Consider the following 12547-nt stretch of genomic DNA (forward strand, 5'->3'; position numbering starts at 1 on the left):
TTTACACTAACTTCATAAATTACTCTGCCGAGAAAAGAGGAAATAATTCCTCTTATCCTTTAAAAATGGGAGGAATAATAATACAGGTGTATTAGAAGAGAACAAGCCATGACTTCAAAAACTGGTAAATGAAACAAATATTCTTCTTCTAATGAAAAACAAGAAGAGTAAAACACCAGACACACTGACATTAACACTGATTGATTCAGGTGATGTCTTTCATCCTCGCTGCAGGATGCATGTAGGCGTTTGAATGGGCTACTAGATGGGAAATAAAGAGGGTATTATGCCTTTTGAAAATGTTACAGTATAATTGAGTCCTTGGGTTATAAGAGGTGACAGGGGTGGAAGTTCGCCATAGTCTGTGAACAAAAGTCCAGTGTTTTATGCCGTTTCTACAGCCCACTGAACTCAACAAAGCAGTCAATGTTGGATTGAAAAAAGGACAGGAAGTGAGAAACAACTCCTACAGAGAGTATGAATGCCTGTCATCTTTTGTTGTCTTAAGAATAATAGAAATGTATATGAAATGAACTGCTGTCTTCCCATGTATGCCAGTCACTGCCTACAGCTTTATCTAAATTAATTACTATCTGAGCGAGGAGTTGATATTATAAATTTAAAAAAACACACTTAAATTAATGCTATTCATTCCTAGGGTGCTTGCCTAATCATAATCTTCTGGAGGTCATACTTTACTAACCATTTCTTATGCCACAATATCCCTGAAATGATATTCCGTGTTTATTTTTTAACTACGAGGTAAATTATCATCTTCTTTTCACGGTTAATGTCATTATTATGCCGAAACGGGGAAGAAAAGAGGCAGCATTTGAATGAGTGAGGCAGGTGCATTTGCACAGAGCCTCATGAATAGCCGCTTCCCATTAGCCATGCACGGCTCTGAAGCGCGCATAAATAATAGCTGGCACTGCTGATAAAAAAGCGCACCTTGGGGCCTCTCCCCCCTCTCTTTCCTCCATCTCTCTCTTTCTCTCTTTCTTCTCTTCTCTTTCTCTCTCTCACGGGCTTTTTTTCCCCTTTCATGGCAGCAGAATTTAGTCTACAAGACAACTTATTTGTAAGCAGATAACTAGTAAGAAATAGACCGTTTTTTTGTTGTTTTTTTTTAACAGTGAGTTTTGTTTAGAGGCTTGAAATAATTCCCTTTCATGACATGAATCTGAGCCTGCTTTCTGCTCTCATGCCCTGTCTGTCCCGCATTTGTAATCCTGCGCTTTGCAGAACGAATCCGCTGGACTGGTGCCTTCCTATTGAGACGCAAGAAGCATAGACACAAGCCTGCATCAGAGCGCAACAACACCAGGCTTTTATCATTAAAACAAACAAGACAGACAAATACTTTTTTGTAAAAATTAATTTTTGTCTTTTAGATCCTGTGATTCCGGGAAGTTGCATGTGCAGGAGTGGCAGAAGGAATGGGATACCCGGGCAGAACAGTGAGGGGATGGAGAGGATGGAAAGGGTGGACGCTCCTGGTTTGGGTCGCCGCTGTCAGCTTGATCTTAGCGGACGGACGGAGAGTGAGGCAGCCCAGATGCCCCTCTGGATGTACCTGCACCAAAGATAATGCCCTGTGTGAAAGTGTCCGATCTGTGCCTCACACTTTCCCCTCCGACGTCGTTTCACTGTAAGTATCCCTGCACCTGAATAAGACTCTTGGTTTATTGTGCAATGTCATGGACATATGGTGAATTGTCAAAAGGCTGGATAGCTGAATATGTCTTCTGTGTTGTTATATTTTCTAACAAAGTCACCTTTCAATATATTCTTCATCCATTCAGATCTTTTGTCAAGTCTGGATTTAATGAAATCACTGGAGGAAGCTTTGTTCACACACCTGCCCTGCAACTGCTGTGAGTAAAGGCTTTTCTTTCTATCTATCTATCTATCTATCTATCTATCTATCTATCTATCTATCTATCTAACTGTCCATCTATCCATCCATCCATCCATCCATCCATCCATCCATCCATTCATCCATCTACCTATCTGGTGTGTAAATCCATTTTCAGTGCTTTACAAAATCAAACAATGAGGCAGGGTCTCCCCAGAGGGCTTGTATAGAGGCTGATATGCAGATTTAAAGGGGGATTCTCTGTAATGGTGTCAGGATTATGCAATAGACCACATGGCTACAGCAACTAACAGCAGGGGTTGGGGGAGAGAGGATCTGTGTGTGTATATAGAGAGAGATAAATAATGAACAAGATAGCACTTGGGAAGACAGAATTCAGCTCACAAAAACCAGTAAAATTACAGCCACACAAATAACTATGCATCCATTATTGTAAATGTCCTGTTAGGACTAGAGTCTATTGAGCAATCTGTTAATGGAGACTGACAAATTAACAGAGAGGTCAGGTTCAACTCTGCTCTCTAATCGCACTTGGTTTGCTTTATTGCAAGTAATAGCACGCTGTCACCGTGTGAGGTTTTCTCTCTGCAAAACATTTTTCTTGGCATCAGTTCCTCTTTATGCTCACATGACGCTAAATCAGTCTGAATGTGCATGAACTTTAAAATGTGGGAGGTGGCTGATGTGAGAGCAAGCAGCTGTGACCGGAAGAAGTGTAAATGTAACTGGGGGTCATGAATGACTGGCATCGCCACTTTTTATCATTATTTACTGCCAAGGTGACCTGGAGTATCTTAACCTCCATTAGAGTTCTGACTAATCAATGGGGCTTCTCGGTGGCCAACGTGAGCAGACTGTGGGTGTAAAAGGCTGCCATCGCCGGTTTGCTGTACATGCAGTAAGAAATACATGAAGAGTTTCATTCCAAAATTAGATTTCCAGCACTTTGTGATCTTAAAGCCTCTTTTTTTTGAGGGACTTTTGGGGTTACATTGCTCAATGTTTTGTAATATTGATGAGATAAATGTTATTTTTAGGATAGACTTACCTCACAGTGGCCGGACATCTACATTTGATTTATAGTGCTTCAGAGTTGAACCTTTCAAATTCTCTTAATACGAATTTATGAGTAGATGATGGGGTGATGTGCACAAAATGTTTTTTGTCGGACACTATTCTTACATTACTGTTTAAAGGGTGACTCAGAAACATGTGGGAGGTGGCAACCATTTGTCTCTTTCCTTCATTTAATGAAAACGATGTAGGAGTGAGCTACCATGTCTCTGTTTTATTCATTTCATTCATTCTTTAACCATATAATGGGGGCAGAAATGCTGAATGAATATGTTGTCTGTTACTGTAACAGTAGCTCTCACACCCTGTCTTTGTCTTTGTTTTTGAGCTACTGACGTTGATGGTTTGCAATCACAGATTACAACATTATCTCAATATGATTAAACAGAGTTTAAAGAAACACTCCCAGATTTTGTCACATAGTACAACATCCCCAAACCTCAAAATTTTCTCTCAGCTCAGTTTTGGTGCATTGAAATGGGAGGATTTTTTGTGATGCTAACTAAATCTGAAACTTTAAATTAGTCTCATGTTTTGTTTTTTTTCCACAGATTGTTCACAGCAAATTCATTTGACCTAATTGATGAGGATGCGTTCCAAGGTTTACCACATCTTGAATATCTGTAAGTATTATCTATTTACTCTCTGGAAGAACTGTAATCGCTGTAAATTACTATATTGTACTAAACTGATACAAAATATACACAAATGAACATCAATCAAAGTATGGTCTGGGAACAATACTACAGCAAAAATGGTTTCCTAAAGATTTCTTTCTTTCTATTCATATATATATATTTTGGTTTTAGCTGTTGAGCATTGCATTGTGGGACAACAGTGTCCATCAACACCAAACTCAAAAATCTTTGTCTTTGTAAAATGAGATGATGTGCAGGAAGTTACAGATTTCAGCTTTTTGTGTCACAATAGATTTCATATTTGTTTGGTATGCCTTGTGTTAATATATCAAAATGCTAATGTGAAACTTGTCATTCACAGATTTATTGAAAATAACAAGATTGCATCAATATCCCCATATGCCTTCCGGGGCCTTAAAGCACTGATACATCTGTAAGTATTCTGTTTCTGTAATGGCCATATCTACTAAAGAGGAACTTACTGATTCTACTCCACCTTCCTAAACGTTATAATTTATTATGCCACTTTGGTGTTGCTGGTGCAGCACTTTGCACCTGCCACTTTTATAATCTCTATTTAAATAATTTCTCCAAAAAAATCACTGTGGGAAAGGGTAATGATATATTAGTGCTCATGGGTATTCCAACATAACCTGTGTATCAATTTCCTGTTTTCTCTCTCTGCATGACTCTCACTGTCAGAAGTGCAAAGCAGGCAGAAGTCCTGCAGCCAGTGGTGATGTCCAAGGTTACTGGCTGTCAGCTGGATCAGGTTGCTGAAGGGCAGATCAGGGTGTCTCTAGATGTAGTGGACCAACAGAGTTGCTGTTCTCATATTTTTGGTAGAAAATAATGAATGATTTTGTGACTATATCTGTCATTTAGCTTTTTTTCATTTAATGTTTTTGGGATAGATGTGTAGATGTGTTTAACAAATGCAAAAGAGGAAAAACTCGCTTGTGTATGAGATAAGTAATGTAGGGTTATATACAGTTAGGGTTAAAATGGCACCCCATTTAAAACAAATGATGATGATAGTTTCGTAACAATGTTTTTGTAAACACTATTTCACTTTCCTGAGCCATTAAGCCTGCCGAAACTAAAGATAGTTGAGAACGTGAGTGACCTGCAGGTTGAGACTAAATATAACTGTACTGTAACCTTAAACCAAGTGACCTATAATCTGTTCCTGAGTTTCTGACAGGCCTTCCCTAACACAATTTGAGTTTAGACAGTGCAGTGCAGCCAAATCTTTGCATATATATGCACCTCATTATGCATGGCTCTAAGTATGGATGGGTGACTTTTAATAGTCCCCCATTACATAGTATTGTCACATTTATAAGCTTTTGTAATGAGTGGTTTGGCAGTTTATCTACATTTATTTAGGCATCCTATCGGCGAGAGAAAATATTACTTTCATTACTGGAGTTGTAAATATTAATAGTTACAACATAAGTGATTCTGACCCATCTCAGATGTCTCAGTCTATCGACTATAGATATTATTGACAGTGACCCATTTGATAAAAGCTGTCAGAGTGCATGTAACAATCGCTCACAGCATTAGCGAGGGCAGAGCTCACTAATTAAGGCTCACTAAAGCTCACTAATTAACATGTAATTTGTTTTAATCCACATGAAAAACTGTAACAATGACTATCTGCAATGTATCTGCCAGAACAGATAAACCATAAAAAAACTGCTGTCACTGTGAGGCTGCCAGGCAATCAGCGGTAACTCCAGAAAGTCACTGCTCCTGGCCAAAAAATAGTCCCCGCTCATATCCAACCTGCATTTGAATTTCATTCATCTCATTGATCAATGGTTACCTTCCCTTGTTTTAGAGAAGAGTAGATAAACTTTCATACAAAAAATAGATGAATACATGTATTATTAGCTGCTATTTTGAATGCATTACATACAGTAAAAACAAATACAAATTACACAGGCAGGATTCCTGCTTGAATCCTGTCCACTCTGCTCTATCCCTGTCTGTTTAGAGAGTGCAGTCTTGCACAAATTCAAAGTAAAATGGCTTCCCTCCCTGGAAAAACCGACTCTCAAATAAATAATACATGACTTATGACTCATGACTTACGCTGACATTCCATTTCATTCACATCTCTTCCTGGTTTGGAGTTCAGTCTCTCACTCACAAGTGATGTGTTTTTGGAGCCTGTTGTTCTAGGTTGGTTTTAATCGGCTTGCAAAGTTATCATCCACTCGACAGCCTTGGAGCAGGGTCTTAAAACATGCAACAATGCTGCTGCTATTTAGTAAAGAGTATGACTAATATTAAGGGCATAATATTTTACCCACTACATCTCCACCTAATGGATAAGCTGGGTGTTTAAAGAACAGCAGGTCATCATTTTCCAAAAAGATGTTATTCCAACCCTCTACTCAATGTAATTGCACTCCCCTAATTAATTAATCACTAATTCTTTTATTCCCCTCCATTTCACTGCTAAACCTTTTTAACACTTGTTACACAATCATACTTTGTAACTGGAATATTGTCAAGTATTCAGGATTTGACCTTTGTGCTCCTTAGATTTGGTTGCTTGTAATTTTGTTTGTACATGATTTTGTTTATTCTACTGTTGCTCATGTCAATCTGGCAAAAAGAAACAATGGGAAGCCTGCAATACAGTATAATTAATCAATGAATATTATCTGTAGAAAGGCAGGAGACAGTCTACTTCTAATTCAATCACACTTGAGTGTATCATTTTTTTTTGTCTTTGTTCAATAGGAGTCTGGCTTACAACAACCTTGAGACGCTACCCAAAGATGTTTTCAAAGGCATGGACGCTTTGACTAAAGTGTGAGTTTGTCTTTTGTGCTGGATGGGTTTTTGAGACAGAACATTCACAGTGATTCATCCTTAAATGGACACACATATTAAAACTGACAACAACTAACAATTCCTAATCATTTTGTATGTGTTTATACTTTATATGTTTAGTCTTTTAATTAGTTTTCTGATGTCTGTGGGTTTATGTCTGTCTAAGAATAAAGTAAATATATGAACTAACTCTCAAGATAATTGAATTGGAGTATAGTTGGCTTGTTTATTGTTCATTCTAAAAATAAATAGATAAGATGATGGAATGATATAGATTCAGTTCAGTTCAATTCAGTAGGAAAGTGTTTGGAGAAGTCAGAGAAAGGATTGATGGCAATTTTTGAGAGAAATCTTCCTTTGTCTTCGTCCCCCTTTTCTTAAATGGTGGGACAAGGTATAGTAATATTATGAGGTAATTGAGCTAAAAAGGAAAGGAATTCCTGTTCAGACGATGAAGAAGTAAAAAGTCAGGGACACGATAAGAAGTAAAGAAGAAAGAAGAAACAGAGAAAGAAAACAAAAGATTGTAGAAGAAGCTAATCCCTGCTGCAGGGAAGAGAAAAAAAAAGAAGATAGAATATATGAAAGAGAGACGAGGAAAGCTTGAGCAGGGATGGCAGCATGTCAGGTTAAATGGTAAACAAGTCAATTACGGAAAAAAAGAATTGGATCCTGGATTTGGTCAGACTGCCGCAATCAGCCGGAATAATGTAGGCTCCAGTGTGTGTACGATTGTGTCTGGATTTGATACACACATCCAAGGTCAACAGCAATTCAGACTGAGAGTGGGCGATGAGTGGAGACTACTCGGGAGATAGGACACTTCTTGTTGTGGCTTTTCTGGATTAAAGCCAAAGTGCAGCCAAGTAGACAGAGGGCAGAACAGTAAGCAGAAAGAACAGTGATTGCAAATGAAAAGCCCTTGCTCAAAATATACATATGAAAGTTTTAAGAGATAGTGCGCCAAATACACTGATACAATACCTTTGAGCATAATTATGTTTTTGTCGATTATTATTGTACTATTCAGTATATCATGCACGCTAAAACTGTTATGCTATTATATAATATTATATCTGATACGTAGAGATCTGCGAGGCAACAACCTGGTATGTGACTGTAAGCTCAAGTGGCTGGTGGAGTGGATGCACCACACCAACGCCACCCTGGACCAGATCTACTGCAGTGGGCCACCTATTCACCAGGGGAAGAAAATCAACGACCTGCTGCCACATTCTTTTGACTGCATCACAGCAGGTATCATCTTCCTTTGACTGTCCCCCTGTCATAGAAGCATTACACCAACAATAACTCTCTAGTCCCCAGCTGACTGCCTCACCCTGTCTCTCTCATGTCTGCTTCCTGTCCTTATCAACACCTTCATTTCTGAGAATAAAGCTCTTGCTACGTGTTTATACTGCAAGAATCAAGAAATCAAGTCTGTGATATGTTTCATAAACATCCAAACATACATATTCACATGCATGTTGTAAATCTAAATGATTTTCTAAAGTTAAAAGACAGAGTTACAATAATTCTCATGTTTTTCAGAGTTTGCCTCCTATCAGTCGCTGAAGTTTGAGTCTATTTCGGTGGAGGCCTTCACCTTTGGTAAAGATCAGTATGTTGTGTTTGCCCAACCGTTTGCTGGAACATGCAGCTTCCTGGAATGGGATCACGTTGAGATGACCTTCAGAACCTACGACACCATTGAAAGTGAGTTAAAAAACAAACAAGTAAAGAGCAACATCAATGTAATCGGGGAATCCTGTGTAAATGTTTCCGCCTTATGCAGCAGCAGAAGCATGATTCAATGTGTAACTGTTAATGGAACCAGTAATGAGATGTAGAGCTTTGAAGTACATTAATTGTGTTGTGTAACTGTGGTTAGGTGGTCCTTAAGGTATACAAAACAGATGATAGCTCCCTTTCTGTTACTCTAGTATTCATAATTAACTCAGTATCTATCTATGTTTTTTTTCTCTATTTTTGTTCTCTTTCTCGTTCAGGCACCTCTACTGTGGTCTGCAAGCCCATGGTGATTGACAACCACCTCTTTGTCATTGTGGCCCAGTTGTTTGGCGGCTCCCACATTTACAAACGTGACACCTCCGCCAACAAGTTCATCAAGATCCAGGACATCGACATCCTGAAGATTCGCAAACCCAATGACATCGAGACCTTCATGGTCGACGGAGAGTCATTCTTTGTCATCGCCGACAGCTCTAAGGTTGGCTGCTTATTCCTTGTCCAGTTTTCAAAAGTAATGATTATTGTATTGAAGGGAGCAGTTTTGATGATTATTGTTACTCTTAACAACACCCTCAAAGTTGGAACTCCTGCCTCACACATTTGCAACAAAAAATTACTTTAGGGCTGAAAGGATTTTTGGAGTGCTACAGTATTATATTATATAGATGTTCTTGTTAGTGTGTCCACCCCTGTGTGCATACTGCTCATCTAATATACTCTTCTCACCATGTCAGCCATGCCTTCCCTCCCCCTAGTGTCTTTCTCTGTAGCACGTCGTTTTGCGTCTGCTCCTGCTGATTATCCTGGAGTTGCCAAATGATTCGCATATGCTCTCACATATGTTTGGGGAGACTCACACAAACACGCATACACACTCATCTTTGGCCTTTTTGAAATTAGCTTGTTCATTTTTTTTGTTTTTGTAGATCACTATTAAGCACTTAGTTACAAATCTTTTTGTGAGCTGTAAATTTCCAATAAAATTGACCTGAACTGACATTTGGTTCTTCTTCTAGGCCGGCTCCACAACAGTGTACAAATGGAACGGCAATGGGTTCTACTCCCACCAGTCACTCCACCCATGGTTCCGGGACACAGATGTTGAATATTTGGAGATCTCCAGCAAACCCCACCTGATCTTGTCCAGCAGCTCCCAGAGGCCAGTTGTGTACCAGTGGAACAGGAGCCAGAAACAGTTTGACCGCAGAACTGACATACCAGAGATGGAGGACGTCTTCTCCGTCAAACACTTTCAGGTTAAAGGTGAGAGGTTTATTTTTGCACAGACTAAAAGGACATTGTGCAAATTCATATCACATTATCAGCTGGTGTAACTGAGTTTGTCCTTGGGGCAGGATACCACATATTCAGTACATGGACTCTAGATGCCATTTTGCAGGTTTTAATACTAAGAGTGAGATGGTCAGGGGTATGTAATATGATTAACAGTGGACTTAAGTCTGAGGTCAAAATTTTCTTTGATCTGGTTAATTTATTAATACCATTTTGGCTCACACTCTTAGCTATAATGTATTACACTTTGGCTCTTCATTGCTCAGCATGTCATAGATGTTCACTTTGAAGGTATTGGTAGTATGAGGCAATGTCACTGTACTGCTATAAGACCTGCCCATGAATTATCACTGTATAATCTCTGAATTTTATTTTTAACACAAACTATAAATAATTTTAGAATTACATAAACTGTTGTTGTAAGAATTTCCAGATTGCCTGAATGCAAGTATTACCTAAACACCCCTTTGGATCTTTGTCCTTTTCAAAGGTGAACTGTTTATATGCTTGACAAGATTCATCGGGGACTCCAAGGTGATGCGCTGGGATGGTGCCATGTTCAAAGAGGTCCAGACATTTCCTTCCCGTGGCTCAATGGTGTTCCAGCCCGTCTCCATCGGCAACTGGCAGTATGCCATCTTGGGCAGCGATTATTCACTGACGCAGGTCTACCAATGGGACACCAAGAGGGGCCAGTTTGTCCCATCTCAGGAGCTGAATATCCAGTCGCCTCGAGCATTTTCTCTGGTATCTATTGACGACCGGGTGTTCCTGCTTGCATCCAGCTTCAAGGGAAAAACTCAGATATATGAGCACCTCATGATAGATCTGAGTAATTAAATCCACCATAAATTTGGGACAAACTATATACACTTTCATCCTTTTTTCTGTGATTTTGTTGAACTTTTCAACCCAGTAGAATCCACCAGCAGTTTCCACCTAAGTTTAAATGAAAGGAAGTTTCAAACAGAAGCTCAAATTATCTAAAAATATGTTTCAAATACAATTCAGTACTTTTGGGTCAGGTTAGGTTGAGGTTAAGTGGTTAAAATTATTTAATTGGATGATTATTTAGTTTATTTTGAGAAATCTTGACACTATACACCAGTTTTCATGACACTGAAAATATATTCTATAGTCCCTGATGCCTATGTCTGGCAACCTGCTGCAATTCATTTTTATAAAAATCTATGAGAATATTGTTTTCTTCCTTTTTGGGAATGCCTTATTCTCCATTTAAAAAACTCAATTCCACTTAAAGTGCGAACTGACTATCTTTCAGCTTAAAAAAAGCAAAGCATTGTCTGTTATACCACCCTGCAGGCCAACTTGCAGTATTTAGACAGCAGACATACACGCTTTTGTTATTCAACATACTTTGTTTTTATTTCTCTCGTAGGAATTTGATCGGAAAGATCAAAAATGTGGTAGTGCTAATGATCATACAATAACACATAAATATTTTTTGAGAAAAGGGGGCAAAATGTGTTCAGGATGATGAACAGTTTTATATATAAACACTACAGACACATGAGAGTTTTCTTTATTTTTAACAAGGGATTTCAGGCAAACTCCATGACTTCAATGTCATAACAAGAGACTATTCATGGAGTGTAACCTACTGTGAAGTATATGGATCTTGTACACAAGCCATGAGGCTGTCTGTGTAGGTTAGTTTAATCTATTATCTACTAAAGCTGTAGATTTTAAAACATTACACCAGGCTTCCTCAGTTCTGATGACTGGTGGTCAGTCGCAGGCATTCAAATCTCACTTCATCACTCTGTCACATGAGAGTTCTTGACACTTAGTTGATGTCTTGTAGAAGATAGATCGACAAAATGTCTCTTTGGGACAATCTCAAAAATGTACGAGAATCCTTTTCAAATTGAAATCCAATAAATGTTTGATGATAACACAACAGCAGCAACATTGTAGTTAGCACTGCCATACAGTATGTAGTTTATTACTATATGACAAGATCTTGGAAATAATACGATCTTCCAACAGTTCTGTTGGTGCAGTTTGGCAGCTAGTCAATCTGTGCTCCATCAGTCTTTTGTAATCACTTTACACTTATGGAAACGACTCTAACATGAAATGAAGAATCCACTCAGCTCTTCTGTCCTGTCTACTCTATGACCATCAGTTAAGCAAGACTGTATACATAATGCAGACACTCATAGCGTTGCTTCCCTAATGAAAGACTTGCTGGAAGCGTCCCACTGTGTCACCCAACCCTCTCTCTTTCACTGCACTCTTGCCCCTTTTCTCCCTCATTGACAAAACCTTTGTTGTCTTTACTCTGCAAACTAAAAGCCAACCACTGTGCAGCACCTAGTACCTGTGCTTTCACACGGTCCTCTTATTCTGACACAAAGGAGACAGAATTCTGATAACAATTAACAACTTCACTGACAACAACTTGCCAAATATAATGTTTACGTTTTTACAATACTGTGTAAAGTAATTTATATGATATTGATTTTGTATGTAGAGGGGACCACACTCAATGCTTTATTTTTAATAGATATAGAATTTAGTATAGATGTCAAAAAAAAAACAAGGATCACCTTAAACGCTGTGTAACATGCTACTTCTGCAAAACAGTATAGGCTTATTGTATTAGTGTTACCTAGCTAGGGAAGGATAGAGGATATTATCTATTCCTTTGTCATCTTGCTTAATGTATTTTATGTACAGTAGTAATAAAAAACTAAAATGCAAACTCAAAGATGCATTTCTTTTATTGCTGTTGTTGACTCATCTTCATTTCTCAAACAGTAGTTGTCAATTATCATTTAAGGCACTCAAATCAGTGATAGTCTTAATCATTACTGATTGCTTAGGCAGAGGATCCTCTTATCTACTGTATCCATTTTGGGTTCAAATGATTTTTCATCTTGAGCTGATATTTATAGTATTTAGTGACACTTTACTTTAGGTCCCCTATTAAGCATTTATAAGCAGTATATAAACATTAAATAAATGTTTACACACTATAATGTGTAAAAAGCAGAATATAAAACATGTTAAAGTGTATTTTAATGTTACTATTTGT

General features: G+C 38.3%; 1 protein-coding gene across 6 annotated transcripts; it reads left to right on the forward strand.

Annotated features, from left to right (window-relative positions):
• Window positions 1–23: 23 nt before the first annotated feature.
• On the forward strand, window positions 24–12449 carry lgi1b (leucine-rich, glioma inactivated 1b). 6 transcript variants are annotated; one of them, XM_042397456.1, is made up of 11 exons: window positions 24–124; window positions 1395–1651; window positions 1806–1877; window positions 3505–3576; window positions 3953–4024; window positions 6349–6420; window positions 7529–7698; window positions 7993–8157; window positions 8451–8671; window positions 9210–9456; window positions 9977–12449. In XM_042397456.1, exons 2-11 carry the CDS (start codon window positions 1440–1442, stop codon window positions 10324–10326), a joined length of 1653 nt encoding a protein of 550 aa, XP_042253390.1. In that variant the 5' UTR covers window positions 24–124; window positions 1395–1439; the 3' UTR covers window positions 10327–12449. The 6 variants fall into 6 exon arrangements, with proteins under 6 accessions (XP_042253390.1, XP_042253391.1, XP_042253393.1 ...); XM_042397457.1 differs by lacking the exon at window positions 24–124 and adding an exon at window positions 162–475; XM_042397459.1 differs by lacking the exon at window positions 24–124 and adding an exon at window positions 162–452.
• Window positions 12450–12547: the final 98 nt, after the last annotated feature.

This window comes from Thunnus maccoyii, chromosome 20, assembly GCF_910596095.1.
Source record: "Thunnus maccoyii chromosome 20, fThuMac1.1, whole genome shotgun sequence".
In the NCBI taxonomy this organism is placed as follows: Eukaryota; Metazoa; Chordata; class Actinopteri; order Scombriformes; family Scombridae; genus Thunnus; species Thunnus maccoyii.